The sequence below is a fragment of the Giraffa tippelskirchi genome, chromosome Y, assembly GCF_054371585.1.
Source record: "Giraffa tippelskirchi isolate mGirTip1 chromosome Y, T2T-mGirTip1v1.2.pri, whole genome shotgun sequence".
NCBI lineage: Eukaryota > Metazoa > Chordata > Mammalia > Artiodactyla > Giraffidae > Giraffa > Giraffa tippelskirchi.
In genome coordinates, this window is record NC_137290.1 from 21634073 (window position 1) to 21655711 (window position 21639).

Consider the following 21639-nt stretch of genomic DNA (forward strand, 5'->3'; position numbering starts at 1 on the left):
CATTGGAAGGTCTGATGTTGAAGCTGAAACTCCAATACTTTGGCCACCTCACGCGAAGGGTTGACTCATTGGAAAAGATCCTAATGCTGGGTAGGATTGGGGGCAGGAGGAAAAGGGGACGACAGAGGATGAGATGGTTGGATGGCATCACCGACTCGATGAACATGGGTTTGTGTAGAGTCCGGGAGGGAGGCCTGGCGTGCTGCATTTCATGGGGTTGCAGAGAGTCGGACACGTCTGAGTGGCTAAACTGAACTGAAGTGAAACTTTGTTGCTTTATTGGCATGCATAAATGAATTAGAGAGCTTGCCTAGAAAGAAAATCAGAAGTTCTGATTTGGCAGAAAATAAGAAGACGTTGAGAGCAACTCTCTTCATGGGTCATCACAAATAATACTTCTATAAAGGAAACAGTTCCCCTAGTGCATCCGATGAATATTACCAGAAGACCTTCCTCAACTATATGGGAACAAGACGTAACTGGGAAGAATGGAAGGAAGATGTGAGAAGGAGGATGAGAAGTTTAGGACCAAACCTGTGTCTTGTGGTGGGAGATGGAGAAGCAGGGGATAGATTGACGATTCAGGTAAGTCACCTCAGTAAACTTAAATTACTTTTGACTGAAGGGAAGCAAGGTGAAGAAGCTGATGAAATATAGTTTGTCTAGAGTGAGAATCAAACAGAGAATGTGTGGTGTGGTCCTACATGTCCCAAACTGCCATGCAGGTCAACCAGTGTTCATAAGGCCTGGAAGATGAAACATGGGGTTAGAAAGCCAACCTGGGAGTGAACTGCGTTTGACTGTGTAGAGATGGAGTGAGGGATCTGGGATGTCAAAGTGTGTAGGAAGGAATGCCTTTTGAAAAATCCCAAACTGACAGAGAAGCGGGACCTTACGGTTCAGTCACACAGAGGAGGTAACACCATTGAATCCTCCCCCCCAACCCCGCCCTTTCCCACAAGCTAAGACCTACTATCAGGCAATAGAAAACAACTAGCTAGAACTAACACTCATGCTTCTGCCACCACAGGCTAGAAACCGATCCCAGTAGGGCCATAAATTTTCTGCCTGTGGTTGCAGACTCTTTGTCTATGGCATACAAAAGGGACAATAGATTTCCAATGAATGCAAATATTCAGGCTCTGGCCGCACTAAAAGCAAATAGGAGTTATCCCAGATTAGAGTCTGACCTGTCCCTACTGAAGATCCGAGTTCATTTCTGCCCACATTTGGGCAAGCTTTCTCAAGAGGTGGAGCTGTGCTGTGGCTCGTGTTCAGGGCCAAAACACTGACAGCAGGGACCCTAACAACATTCATTATACTGACCATGTTTTGCTATGCTGTGTGGTTGGTTCACTCGTTTTATCACTTGTAGGCTTTCTCATTATTCTTGCTTATTAAGTGTTTTAAGATTGTTTACATCATATATTTATTTTTTTGTATGTATCTAACATGTACTTTGTTTTCCTCCTTTCTGTGCCTTTTGTTGATGTCGATCCTTGTCATGTTTGTTTTAATAGGTATATATTCCTATATTAACTGTGATTTTCTGTTGTTCTGTGGGAAAGCTCTTGTCATTTCTGTCAGATTTCTTTCTTTATTTTTTACATGACACTTTGCTCTAGTGTTGTTTTATGTCTTGCAAGTTATTTTCTTAGTTGTATTATTGGTTCTGTGTTCTTCCCTATTGTGATTTTTACTTGTGTTATTTTCTTTTCTTATTTTTTTCTTTGATTTTGGTTTCTTACAATTTGTCTGACTTCCTTTGTTTCCTCTGTCTAATCTTTTACTATGTGATCTTGGTTCTCTGACCAGAAGTCGGGCCTGTTCTTCTAGAGTTTCAGCACCATATCAAAGACCATAGACTACCAGAGAATTTCTGCTTCCAGCGAATATTAATTGGTGAGAGTGTCTATGAAGGCTTCCATCAGAAACTAAGAACCAATTCCACTCAAAAGGCTATATTATCCAGAGCTGATGCCTCACACCACACCAAAAGCAAAACAGAAACACAAGCCATATCATCCACAGATGGACGGCCTAAAGTCAGACTAAACCCGTACATACCTGCAAAAGATACCACCATGAGAAAGAGAAGTGTCAGCTGTGGAATATAGATGCCAGAGAATATAGTTGCCAGTCCCTCCCCCTCCAAGGACACAGAAACCACTGGACCAAACTTATCCACTCAGGGTGTATTTGGAACCAAGAACTGCAACGCTGCAGCCTGGGAAGAAAAGACCATTAACATAGTAAGATAAGCAAATGTGAAGAAAGTCAAGTACGTTGCAGGCAAAGAAACAATGTAAAAACACATGAGCCATAATTAAAGAGGAAATAGGAATTGTCACTGAAAAAGAATTGAGAGGAACAATAGTAAAGATGATCAAACGTCTCAGAAAATAAATGGAGATCATGCAAGAAACATTTAAGAAGGGCGTGGAACAACTAAACAACAACAACAAATGAATGATAGCACAATAATGCCATACGTGTACTGTAGGCTCACCCATGCCTTTGTACAGCAGAAGCCAGAACAACATTGGAAAATAATTATCTTCCAAATTAAAAACAAAGTATTAAAGAAAAACAGACTTTAAATAACACAACAGACCTGGCAATTCAATTGATACTTAAGTAGATTAATTCGAAACACCAGCAGAATGCAATTTCTTCTCAAGGGCAAATGAAATATGTCTGGATAAATCACATACTGGATCACAAATCAGGCCTTGGTAAATTGAAGTTAATCAAACATTTATCAAGCATTTTTTTTTTTTTTACCGCAATATACGTTATGATTTATGGAGAAGGAAATGGCAACCCACTCCAGTATTCTTGCCTGGAGATTTCTGTGGACAGAGGAGCCTGGTGGGCTGCTGTCCATGGGGTCACACAGAGTCGGACACGACTGAAGTGACTTAGCATGCATGCATGTTATGATTTAAATGTCAGTCATGGTGTGTGGGGGGGGACAAAACAAAAACAAACAAACGAAAATATAAGTAACAAAGACAAAACAAACAAACAAAACAACCAAAAAACACTTGAATACATTCAGTCTCATGAATATACCTCTTCATGGCCAAGAAATCCACGAAAAATCGGAGAGAAAATATATATATATTGATAGAAACAAATGACAATAAAAATGCGATTGCATAAAACCTATGAAACAGGATAAAACACTAAAAGAGTAAAGATTACAATAAAGAAATGTCTCAAGCAATCAACCTAATGTTACAACTGAGGCAATTAGAGAAAGAAGAAAAACCACAAAACCCAAAATTGGTTTTGGGAAAAAAAAGTCACTGAAACTAGAACGGGAAAACAAAAGAAAAAATATAAAAAATAGCAAAGATCAATAATACTAAAAGGGGGCTCTTGGAGAACATAAAGAAAATACATAAATCATAAGCCAGACTCATCAACAAAGAAAGGGAGAAAACTCTAATCAATAAAGTTAGACATGAGAAAGGAGACATTATAACCGATACCACAGAAACATCAAAGGATCATAAGAGATTACAACAAACAAGGTTAAGCCAATAAAATGTAGAATCTGGAAGCCACAGACTAATTCTTAAGAACTCAACTAAGATGAAACATAAAATATGAACACAGCATTACAAGCTCTAATATTGAAACTGGTATAAAAAATTTTCCAGTTAACAAAATTCAAGGTCCAGATGGTGTCACAGGTTAGTTTTATAAACCATTAAGAGAAATGCTAACACATACACTTCTAAAACTCTTCCAAAATACTACAGTGGTAGGAAAACGCACAAACTCATCCTATGAGTACAGCATCACCCTGATAGCAAACCCAGAGATAACACAGAAAAGGAAAATTATAGGCCACCATCACGTAGTTGAACATAGATGCAAACATCTTCAACAATATACTCCCAAGAAGAATCCAACAACACATTAAAAGTATCATGTAAACCCATGGCTGATTCATGTCAATGTATGGCAAAAACTATTACAATATTGTAAAGTAATTAGCCCCCAACTAAAATAAATAAATTTATAAAAAAAAAAATAAATAAAATAAAAAAATAAAAGTATCCAACAGCTTAATTAAGTGAGGTTTTCCCCAGATATGCAAACATCCTCCAGGATCTGCGTATCAGTCCATCAGATGCACCGTAACAAATTGAAGGATTAAAACCATAAGATCACCTCAATAGATGCTGAAAAAACTTGGAAGAAATTCAAAAATCATATGTGATAAAAAAAACTCTCCAGAAACTGAGCATAGCAAAAATTGCCTCAACATAATAAAGGCACACAAATCAAAACCACAATGAAGTATCATCTCACACCATCCAGCATGGTGATCATTATAAAATCGACAACAGGGGACTTGGCTAGTGGTCCAGAAGCTAAGACACCATGATCCTAAATCAAGGATTCCATGTTTGATCCCTGGTCAGAGAATTAGATTCCACATGCAGCAATTAAACCCTGGTGTAAACAAATGAAGAAGTAAATGTGTGTATGTGTGTGTGTGTATGCATTCATATTCATAAATTAACAAATATGTGTTTACACTATAATATACATTCATAATATAGATGTAATATACAAATAATTATATTATAAATTAACAAGTATACACACACACACATATAAATCTTAAAACAATAAATGAAGGATATGATGTGGAAGAAAGGAAACTCTTCACAGTGTTGTTAGGAATGTAAATAAATACTGCCATGATACAGCAGAGTATGAAAGTTCTTTAGAAAACTAACAATAACACTATGATATGGCCCCCAAATCACATTATTTGACATATACCCAAATGAAACCACCATTGAAAAAAAAAAGGTGTATCCCAGTATCCATTTCAATACCATTTACAGTAGACAAGTTATGTAAGCAATCTAGGTGTCCATTTACTGAAGAATAGATAAAGAAGTTATGGCACATGCTCAGAATGGAAACTTTCTCGTGCACAAAAAGAAAAAAAAAAAAAACCAATGGATTATTTCTAGAGATATGGATTGATCTAGAGCCTATTATACAGAGTGAAGTAATTCAGAAAGAAGAAGTCCAATATTGTAGATTAATGCATATATGTGGAATCTAGAAAACTGGTTCTGAAGAATCTATTAGAAGGGTGGGGAAAGAAATGCAGAGGTGAAGTACAGACTTGGACACAGAAGTGGAAGCAGATAGTGGAATGGATTGAGCAAGATGCCCAGGCATGTGTACAATACCAAGTATGAAGTAGTTAGCCAGTGAGAGGCTCCTCCTCAGGACTCTGGGATGCCCTAGGGAAGTGGATTGTGGAGTACGAGAGGAGGCTTAAGAGCAGGTGGGAGGGCTTCTCAAAAGGGAGGCTCATGCATATATACTGATAGATGATTTACATTGTTGTACAGCAGAAAGTACCAGCCATTGTAAAGCAATCACACTCCAATTTCAACTTGTTTCTTAAATTGGAAAATGAATGTCAGTCCTTGGCCAACTTGGGCAAGTGACAAGAAATGCATCACAGGGCATAAGTCAAGTATAATGTGTACCAGTGCATATGTCAAGTAAACTGCACCAAAGACTGCTTTCATATGTATAGACAAAACATAAAGCAAAAACTTACAATTCAGAGCTAACCTAGCCAGAATAAACTCAGACTCTAGACATAAGCGTTCCTCACTTCATTTGATTGGCAATGTTTCTCAAAGGAAAGAGCGAGTACCAAATGATGTCAACAATTTGTAGAAACACAAATTCCTTCATGCTTTAGTACATAATAGTAAACCTTTGGCATTCAGAACTATGCTAAGACAGTTCAGTTCAGTTCAGTCGCTGAGTCGTGTCTGACTCTCTGCGACCCCATGAATTGCAGCACACCAGGCCTCCCTGTCCATGACCAACTCCCGGAGTCGACCCAAACCCATGTTCATCGAGTCGGTGATGCCATCCAGCCATCTCATCCTCTGTCGTCCCCTTCTCCTCCTGCCCCCAATCCTACCCAGCATCAGGGTCTTTCTCAATGAGTCAACACTTCGCATGAGGTGGCCAAGTATTGGAGTTTCAGCATCAACATCAGATCTTTCAGTGAACACCCAGGATTGATCTCTTATAGGATGGATTGATTGGATCTCCTTGCAGTCCAAGGGACTCTCAAGAGTGTTCTCCAACACGACAGTTCAAAGGCATCAATTCTGCTGCGCTCAGCTTTCTTCACCATCCAACTCTCACATCCATACATGACCACTGGAAAAACCATAGCCTTGACTAGACGGACTTTTGTTGGCAAAGTAATGTCTCTGCTTTTAAATATGCTATCTAGATTGCCCATAACCTTCCTTCCAAGGAGTAAGCGTCTTTTAAATTCTTGGCTGCAATCACCATCAGCAGTGATTCTGGAGCCCAAAAAATCAAAATCTGACACTGTTTCCACTGTTTCCCCATCTCTTTCCCATGGAGTGATGGGACCAGATGCCATGATCTTAGTTTTCTGAACGTTGAGCTTTAAGCAAACTTTTCCACTCTCCTCCTTCACATTCATCAAGAGGCTCTTCATTTCTTCTTCACTCTCTCCCATAAGGGTGGTGTCATCCGCATATCTGAGGTTATAGTTATTTCTCCTGGCAATCTTGACTCCAACTTGTGTTTCTTCCAGCCCAGAATTTCTCATGATGTACTCTGCATATAAGTTAAATAAGCAGGGGGACAATATACAGCCTTGATGGACTCCTTGTCCTGTTTGTAACAAGTCTGCTGTTTTATGTCCAGTTCTAAAGGTTGCTTCCTGACCTGCATACAGGTTTCTCAAGAGACAGGTCAGGTGGTCTGGTATTCCCATCTCTCTCAGAATTTTCGACAGTTTATTGTGATCCACACAGTCAAAGGCTTTGGCATAGTCAATAAAGTAGAAATAGATGTTTTTCTGGAACTCTCTTGCTTTTTCGATGATCCAGCGGATATTGGGAATTTCATCTCTGGTTCCTCTGCCTTTTCTAAAACCAGCTTGAACATCTGGAAGTTCACGGTTCAAGTTTTGCTGAAGCCTGGCTTGGAGATTTTTGGGCATTACTTTGCTAGCATGTGAGATGAGTGCAATTGTGCTGTAGTTTGAGCATTCTTTGGCATTGCTTTCTTTGGGATTGGAATGAAAACTGACCTTTTCCAGTCCTGTGGCCACTGCTGAGTTTTCCAAATTTGCTGGCATATCGAGTTCAGAACTTTCACAGCATCACCTTTGAGGATTTGAAATAGCTCAACTGGAATTCCATCACATTCACTAGCTTTGTTCGTAGTGATGCTTTCTAAGGCCCAGTTGACTTCACATTCCAGGATGTCTGGCTCTAGGTGAGTAATCACAGCATCGTGATTATCTGGGTCGTGAAGATCTTTTTTGTACAGTTCTTCTGTGTATTCTTGCCACCTCTTCTTAGTATCTTCTGCTTCTGTTAGGTCCATACCATTTCTGTCCTTTATCGAGCCTATCTTTGCAGGAAATGTTCCTTTGGTATCTCTAATTTTCTTGAAGAGATCTCTAGTCTTTCCCAATCTGTTGTTTTCCTCTATTTGTTTGCACTGATCGCTGAGGAAGGCTTTCTTATCCCTCCTTGCTATTCTTTGGAACTCTGCATTGAGATGGGAATACCTTTCCTTTTCTCCTTTGCTTTTCGCTTCTCTTCTCCTCCCAGCTATCTGTAAGGCCTTCTCAGACAGCCATTTTGCTTTTTTGCATTTCTTTTCCATGGTGATTTTCTTGATCCCTGTCTCCTGTACAATGTCACGAACCTCTGTCCATAGTTCATCAGGCACTCTGTCTATCAGGTCTAGTCCCTTGAATCTATTTGTCACTTCCACTGTATACACATTAGGGATTTGATCTAGGTCATACCTGAATGGTCTAGTGGTTTTCCCTGCTTTCTTCAATTTGAGTCTGAATTCGGCAATAAGCAGTTCATGATCTGAGCCACAGTCTGCTCCTGGTCTTGTTTTTGCTGACGGTATAGAGCTTCTCCATCTTTGGCTGCAAAGAATATAATCAATCTGATTTTGGTGTTGACCATCTGGTGGTGTCCACGTGTAGAGTCTTCTCTTGTGTTGTTGGAATAGGGTGTTTGCTATTACCAGTGTGTTCTCGTGGCAAAACTCTACTAGCCTTTGCCCTGCTTCATTCTGTACTCCAAGGCCAAACCTGCCTGTTATGCCAGGTGTTTCTTGACTTCCTACTTTTGCATTCCAGTCCCCTATAATGAAAAGGACATCTTTTTTCGGTGTTAGTTCTTGAAGGTCTTGTAGGTCTTCATAGAACCGTTCAACTTCAGCTTCTTCGGCGTTACTGGTCGGGACATAGACTTGGATTACCGTGATATTGAATGGTTTGCCTTGAAAACGAACAGAGATCATTCTGTCGTTTTTGAGATTGCATGCAAGTACTGCATTTTGGACTCTTGTTGACCGTGATGGCTACTCGATTTCTTCTCAGGGATTCTTGCCCACAGTAGTAGATATAATGGTCATCTGAGTTAAATTCACCCATTCCAGTCCATCTTAGTTCGTTGATTCCTAGAATGTCGACGTTCACTCTTGCCGTCTCCTGTTTGACCACTTCCACTTTGCCTTGATTCACGGACCTAACATTCCAGGTTCCGATGCAATATTGCTGTTTACAGCATCGGACTTTGCGTCTATCACCTGTCACATCCACAGTTGTGTATCGTTTTTGCTTTGGCTCCATCCCATCATTCTTTCTGGAGTTATTTCTCCACTGATCTCCATTAGCATATTGGGCACCTACTGACCTTGGGAGTTCATCTTTCAGTGTCCTATCCTTTTGCCTTTTCATACTGTTCATGGGGTTCTCAAGGCAAGAATACTGAAGTGGTTTGCCATGCCCTTCTCCAGTGGACCACAATCTGTCAGACCTCTCCACCATGACCCATCCATCTTGGGTGGCCCCACACGGCATGGCTTAGTTTCATTGAGTTAAACAAGGTTGTGGTCCGTGTGATCAGATTAGCTAGTTTTCTGTAATTTTAGTTGTAGTGTGTCTACCCTCTGATGCCCTCTCACAACACTTACCATCTTACCTGGGTTTCTCTTACCTTGGGCCTTGGGTAATTCCTATCGCCGCCGCCGCCGCCAATGGCCCCAGCCCCAGGTCCGGACTAGGACCTGTCGGCCACCATCACCGGCCCTCGACCAGGGGCCTAGGCCCTGTCCGCCGACGTCCCTGGCCCTCGGCCCCGGCCTGGCCTAGGCCCTGTCGGCCGCCGCCCCCGGCTCCCGGCCCGGTCTAGACCCTGTCGGCCGCCACCTCCGGCCCCCGGCCTGGCCTAGCCCCTCTCGGGCGCCGCCCCCGGGCCCCGGCCCGGCCTAGGCCCTCTTGGCTGCCGCCCCCGGTCCCTGGCCCGGCCTAGGCCGTCTCGGCCGCCGGCCCCGGCCTGGCCTAGGCCGTCTCGGCCGCCGCCCCTGCCCCTGGCCTGGCCTAGGCCCTCTAGGCCGCCGGCCCCGGCCCCGGCCCGGCCTAGGCCCTCTCGGCCGCTGCCCCCAGCCCCCGGCCCGGTCTAGCCCCTCTCGGCCACGCTTCTGCGCCGAGCCGTCGCAGCCACCTCGCTTCTGCGCAAAGTTTAGTTGACGTGAATTTATCCGTTTAATGGGAACTTTCATGCATAAACACATAACTGGTACATCATTGACTTCGAACATGCAGATAAGCGGAGTTATTTTTCCTGAAATTTCTGCTAATGAGGAATTGTCATCAGTTTGAGGAAACATAGTTCTTTTCCAGACAAAAGATGATGCAGGTATTGGGCTCAAAAAGTCCGTTCCTGAAAATATCTAGCTGTTTGTCAAATTGTCCCGACATTTTCCCAGAGCACAGATTCCTTATTTCCGCTCTGGAAACTTAACTGTTTCAAGTGGGTGTCAAAGGTCAGAGATGGGCATGGGCATAATTTAATACTAATTTTCCAGGCAAGCGCACTGGTGTGGGTTCCCATTTGCTTCTGCAGGAGATCTTCCCGACCCAGGGAGTGAACCCAAGTCTCCAGATTGCAGGCAGTTGCTTTGCCAACTGAGCCACCAGGAGAGCCCATAAGAAGATGGCAAGTGCCCAGGAATGTAACAGTTGGTAGATGATAGCTTGAAAAATGGAGATGGCAATGGCATCCCACTCCAGTACTCTTGCCTGGAAAATCCCATGGGCATAGGAGCCTGCTGGGCTTCAGTCCATAGGGTCGTGAGGAGTCGGACACAACTGAGGGACTTCACTTTCAATTTTCACTTAAATGTATTGGAGAAGGAAATGGCAACCCACTCCAGTGTTCTTGCCTGCATAATCCCAGGGATGGAGGAGCCCGGTACGCTGCCGTCTCTGGGGTCGCACAGAGTCGGACACAACTGAAGCGACTAAGCAGCAGCAGCAGCAACAACTTGAAACAGAGAGAGAGCGAGCAGGCAGGTGTAGTTAGTCATTTAATCTTAATAGGTAAACCTTAATTGGAGTCTGGATCATAGAAAAAGCAAGGATGTTTCATAAAGTCATTTACGTCTCCTTTATTATCTCTGTTAATGGCTTAGACTGCGTGTGAAAGTGAGGTCATTCATTTCTGTCTGACTCTTTGAGACCCCATGGACTGTAGCCTACCGTTTCTTTCTCCAGGGGATCTTCCAGACCCGGCGATCGAAGTTGGGCCTCCCCCATTGCAGGCAGACGCTTTACCATCTGAGTCATGGGGGAAGCGCTAGGACTGTGTGGGTCACAACAAACTGTGGAAAATTCTTAAAGAGATAAGAATGTAAGACCACCATACCTGTTTCCTGGGAAAGGTGCATGCAGGTCAAGAAACAACAGTTGGAACTGGAAGGATGGAAGAACGGACTGGTACAAAATAGGGAAGGAAATACATCAAGGCTATATATTGTCACCCAGCTTATTTGACTTCTGTGCAGAGTATATCATGGACAATAACTTGCTGAAAGAATTTGAAGCTGGAAACAGAATTACTGTGAGAAGTGTGAATAACCTTAGTTATAAGATGACAGCACACAAATGGCTGAAAAACACTAGGGGCTAAAGAGCCTTCTGAAGAGGTGAAAGGAAAAGCTGGATTAAAACTCAATCTAAACACAAACCAACAAACACTAAAAATAAGATCATGGAATGTGGTCCAAACATTTTGAGATCTAGCAATGGGATACAATTGACTCAGTGACAGGTTTCACTTTCTTGACCTCTGATATCACTGCGGGGAGTGACTTCAGCCACGAAATGAAAAGGCACTTGCCACTTGGATGAAAAGCTACGACCAATCTAGACACCATGTTAATAAGCTGAGTGATTACTGAAAAAGATCCGAATGGTCAAAGTTGATTTTCAGGAGTAACGTATGGCGGAGTGAGCAGGACCACAGGACCTGACTGCCAAAATACCGATGCTTTGCAGTAGTGGGTCTGGAGAAGATGTGTGAGAGTTCTGTTGCGAGCATGGAGTTCAAACTAGTCAAGCATGAAGGAGTTCAACTCAGACTATTCACGGAAGTTCTGACGCTGACCATGAAGAGCCAATATATTGACCACTTAGGGCCTAGAGTGAAATCACTGGGAAGAAGCTGATGCTGGGAAAGATTGAGGGAAGGACGAGAAGGGAATGCCAGAGGGTGAGATGGCTGCAAAGCATCACCGACTCAAAAGTCATGGGTTTGAGTAAACTGGTGATTTGAAAGGCAGGGGAACCCAGGGTTCTTGCTGTACACGGAGTCACAAAGAGTCAGACAAGACTGAGTGGCTGAAGAACATCAAAAAATTGGTATTGGCAGTGCTGGGGAGACTTTGTCATTATACATGGGATGATGATAAGTGAGACTGAAGACAAGTAGAAAGAACACAACTCTTGTCGGTTTCCTTGTTTTCCTCCCTCAAAATATTCTTCTCACATCATCTTCTGAGAGCTTTCCAGAGAAGGAGAATCCCTGGGGAGTCATGTGGTGTCCTGAGAGGGAAACCTTACCCTATATGCCACTTGGATCTACAACCTTGGTCTTAGGCAGAAGCAGGCATTGTCTCTAAATATGTGCTAGAGCTGCCCATCTTCTGATGGGTTAACAGTTATGGTATGTGATCTTAAGAATGGGATGAGAGGTAAACAAACTTATAGCTTCTCAATCCAACTCTGTAATCCTGGGAGAAGCATCTTTGACTTGTGTATCCTAGTTGCCCTTAGGAATGCTTACAAGCGGTTACATTACTGAGCAGGGATGTAGGCAGGAAACTGGACCCATTTTGACTTTACCACTGGCCTTCTCTGTGAATAGACCATTCCTCTTCTCTTAATGTCACAGTTTTTGTCTTCAGATGAAGGTTGAGCATGGTGGAAGTGTGTGAATGCATGTGAAATCCCCATAAAACTGAAGAGAGGGAGTACACAGTTTTCCTATTTGAATCAGATCTCAAAGACGTTTGGCTTTACAGATCCGTACTATCAATGCATCTCAAATATTCATAAAATTCTTATGTGATGATTGTCACACAGATTTGAGACCAGAAGACCTGTATAGTCAGCTGCTTAGCAGTGTGGTGGGGCTTGGACATTTCAGGCATTATGTGAGAAGAATGTGAGCCATGTTATAAAAATTCCTTTTATTTGAACTGTCTATCTCATCCACTTGGGAAGGGGGAAGGGGACTTCCACCATGTGGGAAGAGAATTCCAGGTTTTGTCCTTAGTTTCATTTGATGCCTAAGAGTGTTCATTACTGGCGAGTGTGCAGCCTCCTACAGGAAGGTCATATCCTATTACAGGAAGGCCTGGTTGAAACTCCAGGCCTCTACATGGCCTTCTTGAGTACTGCCGTATTAGTACTGCCGTGGGTGTTTTGTTATTGCCAGGCATCATAGATACCTAAGGTCCCACTCATCTTTTGCTGGGTTCATTGGGACAGTACCATAGTTTTTAACTATGTTTGGGCGGAGTAGCTTGGTTATTATTGAAATGCTTTCAACCTTGGATGCATCCGTTTGTCTTGCACTTTGAAAAGAGAAAGAAGAGTTTTGAATGGGCATTTTAATTTGTGCCTGGCTATATTTTTGAATGATCTATTTCTTCAGCCGAAATCTCTAACATAAAAGCCCAAAAGAGAGCCCAGACATACACTCACAAACACATTCTTAATCTGATGCACACACACACACAAGCACAGTCACAATCTTACATGCTTAAACACAATTACAAAAAGAAAAGAAAACCCAAGGACTCACTGAAGGACACCTATGAACTTCCCAGAGTTCCTCTGATACTTGTCTCTAGGCTTAATTTTGGAAATTGTTTTCTACTTGAATGATATCTCTCTAGTGACATTTTAAATCAGAATGTTTTAAAAGATACACTTTCGTTGTGCATTCCATGGGATCTTAAAATACTTTGCATGTAAGACTATTCTGTGATTTGCTAAAATGAAAATAATTTGTAGGGAAACAATACGGAAGTCATATTGAGCTATTTAGGCCCTGCAGTTACACATTTGCTTGTTCCATTATAAGCAACCGATTTCATCCTCTGATCTTCTCCCATCACTTCTTCTACTTCTTGTCTCAATCTTCTGTGTTTAACTCACTGCGTTAACTCACTTAAATTTTTGTTCTCACTTTCACTATTTTAGGCACAAATTATAAAATAAATAAGTACAGGAAAGAACACTGAACTCATGTATAATATCTCCCTACTGTATTGAGATATTTTCTCTATAAGCTTTTGAGAATTAAAGGTACTGATATGTTAAAGCCATATGGGAACTGATCACCAAGGTAATGTATCATGTAACCAGGCTTCCCGTGGTAGGACAGTTGAGGTACAATTTAATAATATGTTTTCAGGAGGGAACAAAAACAGTAGCTTTCCCACATAATATATTGCATGTCCTTATGCATGCCTTTTCCAAGTTACCACAGAGCACCAAGGGAATTAGTCCTATTCTTTTTCAGAAGGACCTGCCACTCAAAGCAGAACAGGAAAAGAAGATCAAAGGGAGTGAGAAGGAATAATCAGTACACGGCAATGAAATAGAAGATGTGATTGCTTTTAAGGTGCTATTTCTCCAAGCATGCAAATTTGGCTCCATAGTAAGATGCCTGAAATCGAAAACCAGACCATTGGACTTTGGGCTTGAAATAATAACTAAGGGCACCGATTTCAATAACTCTTACAATTGCTGCAAAATGCTTACCTCTCTAAAGTATAGTGTTCTCTGCCAAGTTTAATGAAAGTTTTCAGTGAAAGAAAAAGCGTGTGCTGTTTGGACACCTCCCTTATCTACACAAATAGTCCACAGCTTTCACTCTGCATTAGCCCCAAACATGAGAACGGTGAACTTAACTTGGTGTTGTCCTATATGGGTTACCATACCAAAACAGGGCCATGACTTGATATGGCCACCACTGTCTAAAGAAATGGCCACAAAGTGGAGATTGCCAAGATTTCTAGGTAGTGTTCATGACAGACTGGGGAGTCCAACTGGCAGACACTCTGCTCATCTTACTTCATTGTGAACTATATGAAGGATCAGCCATTGATTTTGATCTTTCCTTACTCCATGACTTTTCTAGAGAATTAAAATGAATGATCCTTTTTTGTTTGTTTGTTTTTTCATAAATATCTCTGTAACTACTACTGAATTTTAGGGAACTGGGGCCTGAAACAACATCACTAGTATGGGTTCTTATAGACTGTAAACTTCATGAGAGCAGCAATCATTTTATAATTTGAATTCCCACATTTGACATTCATGAACATATAAGATATATATTTATCAACTGGGAAAAGATTCTCAGTAAGTAGGAAAGGTCAATTATGATAATAGTGCAGGTTATAGGATGTTGTTGAGTAATATGTATAGCATTTGATTCGTGATTACATTTCTTTGTTGATAATTCAGTAAGTACACATTTTAGCTGATGTGAAAGATACATAAAGAAAAGAGGGTAGACCCAAAACACATTGAAGACCTGATATCTGAGCTCACCTTGGTAGGAGGGCGAACAGAGGTCCCTTCCAACCCCAAGAAAGAGTTGAGGCAAAGTTGTGAGAAGGGGCTTAGCACGTCTGAAAGCAGTGTGTGTGTGATTGTAGCTCCAGAAGCACGGTGTAAGAGGATGATACTGAAACTACTACGAAAAACAAATATCATGTCTTCAAAGAACTTGTTAACCATCCTGAGGTGCTGCAATCACCACAGGGATTTGTTTTGTCGCTGAGGGGACAGATAAGCAAAATCCAAATATGCATTAGGAAATATAGGGTGGAATCATGGTGGCAGGAAATAAAGGTACGCCTTAAGGAGAGCAGAGCTAAAATGACCCTACACAGTACCACTTGTAAAATACCTATCTTGTGCTGGCCATGGTCCAGTCACTGATTATGTCCTGTAATCTTTGGTATCACAGTGATGGTATAACGGTTATCCTAATTTTGGACATGCTGCAATATCTATATTTTCCAGTATGAAATGAATTTCTATAATGAAGACAATCTCCTGTCTAATGTCTTAAGACTCTGCTGCTGCTAAGTCACTTCAGTTGTGTCCAACTCTGTGCGACCCTATGGAGAGCAGCCCACCAGGAGCCTCTTTCCACGGAGTTCTCCAGGCAAGAATACTGGAGCGGGGCGCCATTTCCTTCTCTATCTTAAGACTCTACCGATACCTAATAGAATATCATGTAACTGTGAATGCACTAAGGTACGTACTGTGTAGATGTGCTTTTTTTGATTTTATTTGTATGTCTTCCTTCACCCGTACCATCCTCATTTAGACACCCATTCATTTCAGCAGGGTTGATTTCCCAAATCACTTTACATCCATTACCTCTTTTCCCTTTGTTCTCATTTTCTTGCTTAGAAACAATAGATTAGGTGCCATTTACCTAGCATGCCTAACGGAGGTTTTCTTGAACTGAAGAGTTTATAAAAGAGTGCAGAAAAATAGCCAGACATTGAAATAAAGCCTTAATTTACTCTTCATTGTTTCAAAATAGAAAACAAAACTGTGAAGATGAACGTGTAACTTTATTGTTCAAATACAAGAATTGTAGGTATTTGTTGACATCTCCCAACGTAAATTTTAATCTCCATTCGGTTCCATAAGCTGATACTTATTTGGTAGGTCAGTTTTAATTAGCATGGTTTTCACATAAGGAATATCGCTGATGAATTGACTTGAAAGAGAGGAGGTGGGTGTAAAAGCGATCGTTGGCACTGGGGACCTTGAGTTGCCTCTCTGTTGCTGGTTAGGAAGAGGACTGTCATGGGCTGACATATCGCTATACCTGTCTGGAAATGTAGAAGGCTCCACCATCAGCCCAAAAGAACTGCTGCGTAATGGAGATACGATGTGGTTCTGAGAACTAGATGAAGCGGTAGCAGCAAAGTTCTCAACGTGGCCATTTACTTGAGTGTAAGTGCTATGGGAGTGCCAATTAAAAATGCTCAACTGGTTTAAAACAGCAGGTTGGTCTACCACATTCTGTTCTGTTTGTCTCACTGACATTGATGGGGAAGGAAAGTCACGTGGAGATAGGGCGCTTGTTTTAGGGACTATCTGGCTGGTATAAGTCTTTTGTGGGAAAGGCACACTTAAACTGGTGGAAGCTGAAAATAGACTCTCTCCACTAGTTTCAGCATGAAAACCAGAGTTACGATCATCTATGTTGACCCTTGCTTTAGCATGCTTCTTCTTGTAATCTGGAACTAATGAAGATTTCGGAAACACATTGCTAATCCCAACTCTTCTTTTCATTCTTCCTAAAAGTTGGGGATAACCTCTTTTGAAATTTGGATTATGGTAGATCTGTAACTAAAATCAAAGGATACAATTATTTAGCTTTTTATAAACCAGGGAAAAACTGACAAGCAAAGTTAAACTATAAAAATGTATTCCTTTAATGATGCCAATTAAATAGAATCAAAGAAAACCCCTCCATTAGTAGTTTTAACACCTTACATGTTAGAAACAAGTATGCTCCTCAACTAAAAAATATGTTGTATATATACAGTAAATACCACTTAAGGTAGCTTGAGGACATGTATCCGATTTCAAGTTGCTAGGAGAGTATATTAAATATCAAATATTTTAACCTCCAGCTGTTCTCAACTTCAAAAAATAAAACGTGTTCAACAATCTGCTATCTCAAATTTAAATTCGTTTTTTTTTTTTTAATAAATTTATTTATTTTAGTTGGGGGCTAATTACTTTACAATATTGTAATAGTTTTTGCCATACATTGACATGAATCAGCCATGGGTTTACATGTGTTCCCCTTCCCGGACCCCCCACCCACCTCCCTCCCCATCCCATCCTTCTGGATCATCCCATTGCCCCGGCCCTGAGCCCTTGTCACATGCATCGAACATGGAATGGTGCTCTGTTTCACATATGACAATACACATGTCTCAATGCCATTCTCCCAGAACGTCCCACCCTCACCTTCTCCCTCAGAGTCCATAAAATTGTTCCATGCGTCTGTGTCTCTTATTCTGTCTCGCATATAGGGTTATCGTTACCATCTTTCAAATTCCATATATATGCCTTAGTATACTGTATTGTTGTTTTTCTTTCTGGCTTACTTCACTCTGTATAATGGGCTCCAGTTTCATCCATCTCAGTAGAACCGACTAAACAGACATTTCTCCAAAGAAGACATACAGATGGCTAACAAACACATGAAAAGATGCTCAACATCACTCATTATTAGAGAAATGCAAATCAAAACCTCAATGAGGTATCATTTCACACCAGTCAGAATGGCTGCTATCCAAAAGTCTACAAGCAATAAATGCTGGAGAGGGTGTGGAGAAAAGGGAACCCTCTTACACTGTTGGTGGGAATGCAAACTAGTACAGCCACTATGGAGAACAGTGTGGAGATTCCTTAAAAAACTGGGAATAGAACTGCCATATGACCCAGCAATCCCACTGCTGGGCATATACACCGAGGAGACCAGAATTGAAAGAGACGCGTGTACCCCAATGTTCATCGCAGCACTGTTTACAATAGCCAGGACATGGAAGCAACCTAGATGTCCATCAGCCGACGAATGGATAAGGAAGCTGTGGTACATATACACAATGGAATATTACTCAGCCATTAAAAAAAAATACATTTGAATCGGTTCTACTGAGATGGATGAAACTGGAGCCCATTATACAGAGTGAAGTAAGCCAGAAAGAAAAACAACAATACAGTAAATTCGGTTTTAGCTACATATGTGAACATGCTTTCTAAGTCACATGACTTAAACTTATATATTGACAGTAAGTGGAAATTTTGGATTACCTTGCTCAAAACAGAGACATTGTTTTCTTCTTCCAGAAAGTCAGGTAGTGAAGCAGATCTTTGAAAAGTTTGTCGCTTTTTACTAAACCCATAAAGGTTAAGCTGACGAACTAAACTTTTCATACTATCAGTTTCAAATATTCTGAAAGGGGCCTTTCTTTCCAAGACTTCTTTCTTGAAGAGTTCTTCATTCATCACTATGGAAGTGCCACTCTCATCCCACCAGATAGATTCAAACTGATCACTTTCAACTATAGTCCAGAGTTTTTGAGCAAAATTGAGTGAAAGAAAATCATTCAACTCATTTGTTTTAGAGACAGAAAACGTGTAGTGTGGCCTTTTTATCCTAAATCCCTCAGACAAAGCCTGAAAAGCATATTCTTCAATCATAGATCTCAAAACTGAGTCCCCAGTAAGTGTGTGATTGCACGAAGACGATCCAATGGAGGTTTTGGAACCACTTGATACATCTTTACGAGGCACATCTTGAATTTCTGAAGGAATGTGTGCCATCTCAGAGAGATCTTTCTTCAGATACTTTTCTCATTTGTCTGACTTTACACACTCCAACTTCAAATGCTGCTTGGCTGGCGTACAGAGATAAACTCTCTAGGCCATCAGCATGGTTCTCAAAGTCAAAAAGCTGTGACATCACAAAGTCACTGGTCTCCTAGCAATTGAAGGGTAGCTCTGACATCATAAAGTCACTGATCTTCTAGCAATTGAAGGCCAATGTTCAACCAGTGTTTACTTCTACATCAACTTAAAATAAAGGCTGCTTGCATAAATAGTAACCAAAAACATGAAACCTGCAAAATGTCATTCCTAAAGAATTTTTACACAGAAAAATCACATCAATAAGTCTACTTGGTTCCTGAAATAAAAGTGATTGATCACCCTTCTATACACATATTCTTAACATTCAGGACTCTTACCAAACCAAACATGGGTCTGCTCGCGTCTATGCAATAAAGTCAATCAACTGACAGTGGGTTTCAGTGAAAGCAAGTGTAGTGTTTATTTTATGACCTTGAACAGAAGTGTTTATATTATGCAGAGTAAAATAGTCAGGCACGGAAATAAAGACTCATTTTACTCTTAATTATTTCAAAATAAAAATTGGCCCAATGAAGATGAATTTGTACCTTTATTCTTCAAATAAGAGAATTGTAGGAATTTGTTGACATCTCCCAACATTAATTTTACACTTTGGTATCCTCCATAATCCGACACCTATTTGGTAGATCAGTTGTATTAGGACCGTTTTCAAATAATGAAGATGATTGGTGAGTGGATCTTGAAAGAGAAGCAGCAGATGTATCAGGGATCTTTGACACTGGGAAAACTAAATTGCCTGACTGTTGTAGTTTAGGAAAAGGACGGTCATGGGCTGACATATTACCATACCAACCTGGAAAGGTAGAAGTCTCCACCCTCAGTCCAAACTAACTGTTCTGTAATGGACATAAGTTGTGGTACGGAGAAACAGAAGTAGACATAGCTGCAAAATTTTCACTGGAGCCATTTGATTTAGCGCAGCTGCTATGTGAAATCCCATGACAAATGCTCAACCTAGATTGTGGGATGGGGAGGGAGATGGGAGGGTATTCCCAAAGGGAGGGGATATATGTGACTCTATGGTTGATTTATTTTGAATTCTGACAGAATACAGCAAAATGCTGTAAAGCAATTACTCTTCAATTAAAACAACAACAACAACTAAAGCAGCTGCAGATTGATGTATCACAGTATGCTCCTGTGGTCTAACTGGTATTCATGATGGAGAAGAGAAATCATTTCAAGTTAGGGCACTTGTTTCAGCAGCTATCTGGATGGTAGAAGGCTTTCGTATGAATGGCACACTTCAACTTGTGCAGGCTGAAAATACACTCTGTCCTCAAGTTTCAGGATGAAAGTCAGAGTTTTGATCATCCACATTACCCCTTGCTTTAACATGCTTCTTCTTATAACCTCGGACTAATGAAGATACTGTAGAGACAGTATTTTTATTCCCAACTCTTCTTTTCATTCTTCAACAAATGCTAAAGGATCTTCTCTAGGCAGGAAACACAGAAAGGTTGTATAAACTCGAACCCAAAACAGCAAAGCAAATGGCAACAGGATCATTCTTATCAATAGTTACCTTAAATGCAAATGGGTCGAATGCCCCAAATGAAAGACAAAGACTAGCTGATTGGACACACAAACAAGACCACGGTTTATGTTGTCTGCAACAGACCCATCTCAAAACAAGGGGCACATACAGACTGAAAGTGAAGGGCTGGAAAAAAAGGTATTCCAAGCAAATCAAGACCAGAAGAAAGCAGGAGTAGCAATACACATATCAGACAAAATAGACTTTAAAATAAAGCCTGTGAAAAGAGACAAAGAAAGACACTACATAATGATCAAAACATCAATCCGAGAAGAAGATATAACGATTATAAATTCACATGCACCCAACAGGAGAACCACAATATGTAAGGCAAAAGCTAACAAGCATGAAAGGGGAAATTAACGATAACACAGTCATAGTGGAAGACTTTACTACCCCACTCACATCTATGGAGAGATCAAGTCAACAGAAAATTAACAAGGAAATACAAACTTTAAATGATACAATGGACCAGTTAGACATAATTGATATCAATACGACATTTCACCACAAAGCAACGGGTTTCACCATTTTCTCAGGTACATATGGAAACCTCTCCAGGACAGATCACATCCTCGGCCATAAGTGCAACCTTGGTAGATTCAAAAAACCTTGCAATCATTCCAAGCATATTTTCTGACCACAGTGCAGTGAGACTAGATGTCAACTGCAAGAGAACACTATTTAAAATTCAAACATACGAAGGCTGAATACCACGCTGCTAAATAACCAACAAGTCACAGAGGAAATCCAAAAAGATATCAAAACATGCATAGAAACGAGTGAAAATGAAAACACAACAACCCAAAACCTATGGGACGCTATAGAATGAGTGCAAAGGCGAAGGTTCATAGCAAAAGTGGCTTCCCTCAAGCAAGAAGAACCAAGTCAAACAAATAACCGAACTCTACACCTAAAGCAACTAGAGAAGGAAGAATTGAAGAACCCCAGGGTTAGTAGAAGGAAAGAAATCATATAATAGAGCAGAAATAAATGTAAAAGAAACAAAAGAGACCAGAGCAAAAATCAACAAAGCTAAAAGATGGTTCTTTGAGAAGATATATAAAATTGACAAGCCATTAGCCGGACTCATCAAGAAACAAAGGGAGAAGAATCAACTCAACAAAATTAGAAATGAAAATGGAGAGATCTATAGATTGCTTTGGGTAGTATACTCATTTTCACTATA

At 40.9% G+C, this 21639-nt stretch overlaps 1 protein-coding gene across 1 annotated transcript; it reads right to left on the reverse strand.

Annotated features, from left to right (window-relative positions):
• Positions 1 to 16010: 16010 nt before the first annotated feature.
• On the reverse strand, positions 16011 to 18942 carry LOC145537549 (heat shock transcription factor, Y-linked-like). Its single transcript, XM_081568251.1, has 2 exons — positions 18296 to 18942; positions 16011 to 16816 (listed from the first exon to the last, which is right to left on the reverse strand). The coding sequence occupies exons 1-2, from the start codon at positions 18806 to 18808 to the stop codon at positions 16085 to 16087; spliced, it is 1245 nt and encodes a 414-aa protein (XP_081424377.1). The 5' UTR covers positions 18809 to 18942; the 3' UTR covers positions 16011 to 16084.
• Between the last annotated feature and the right edge of the window lie 2697 nt (positions 18943 to 21639).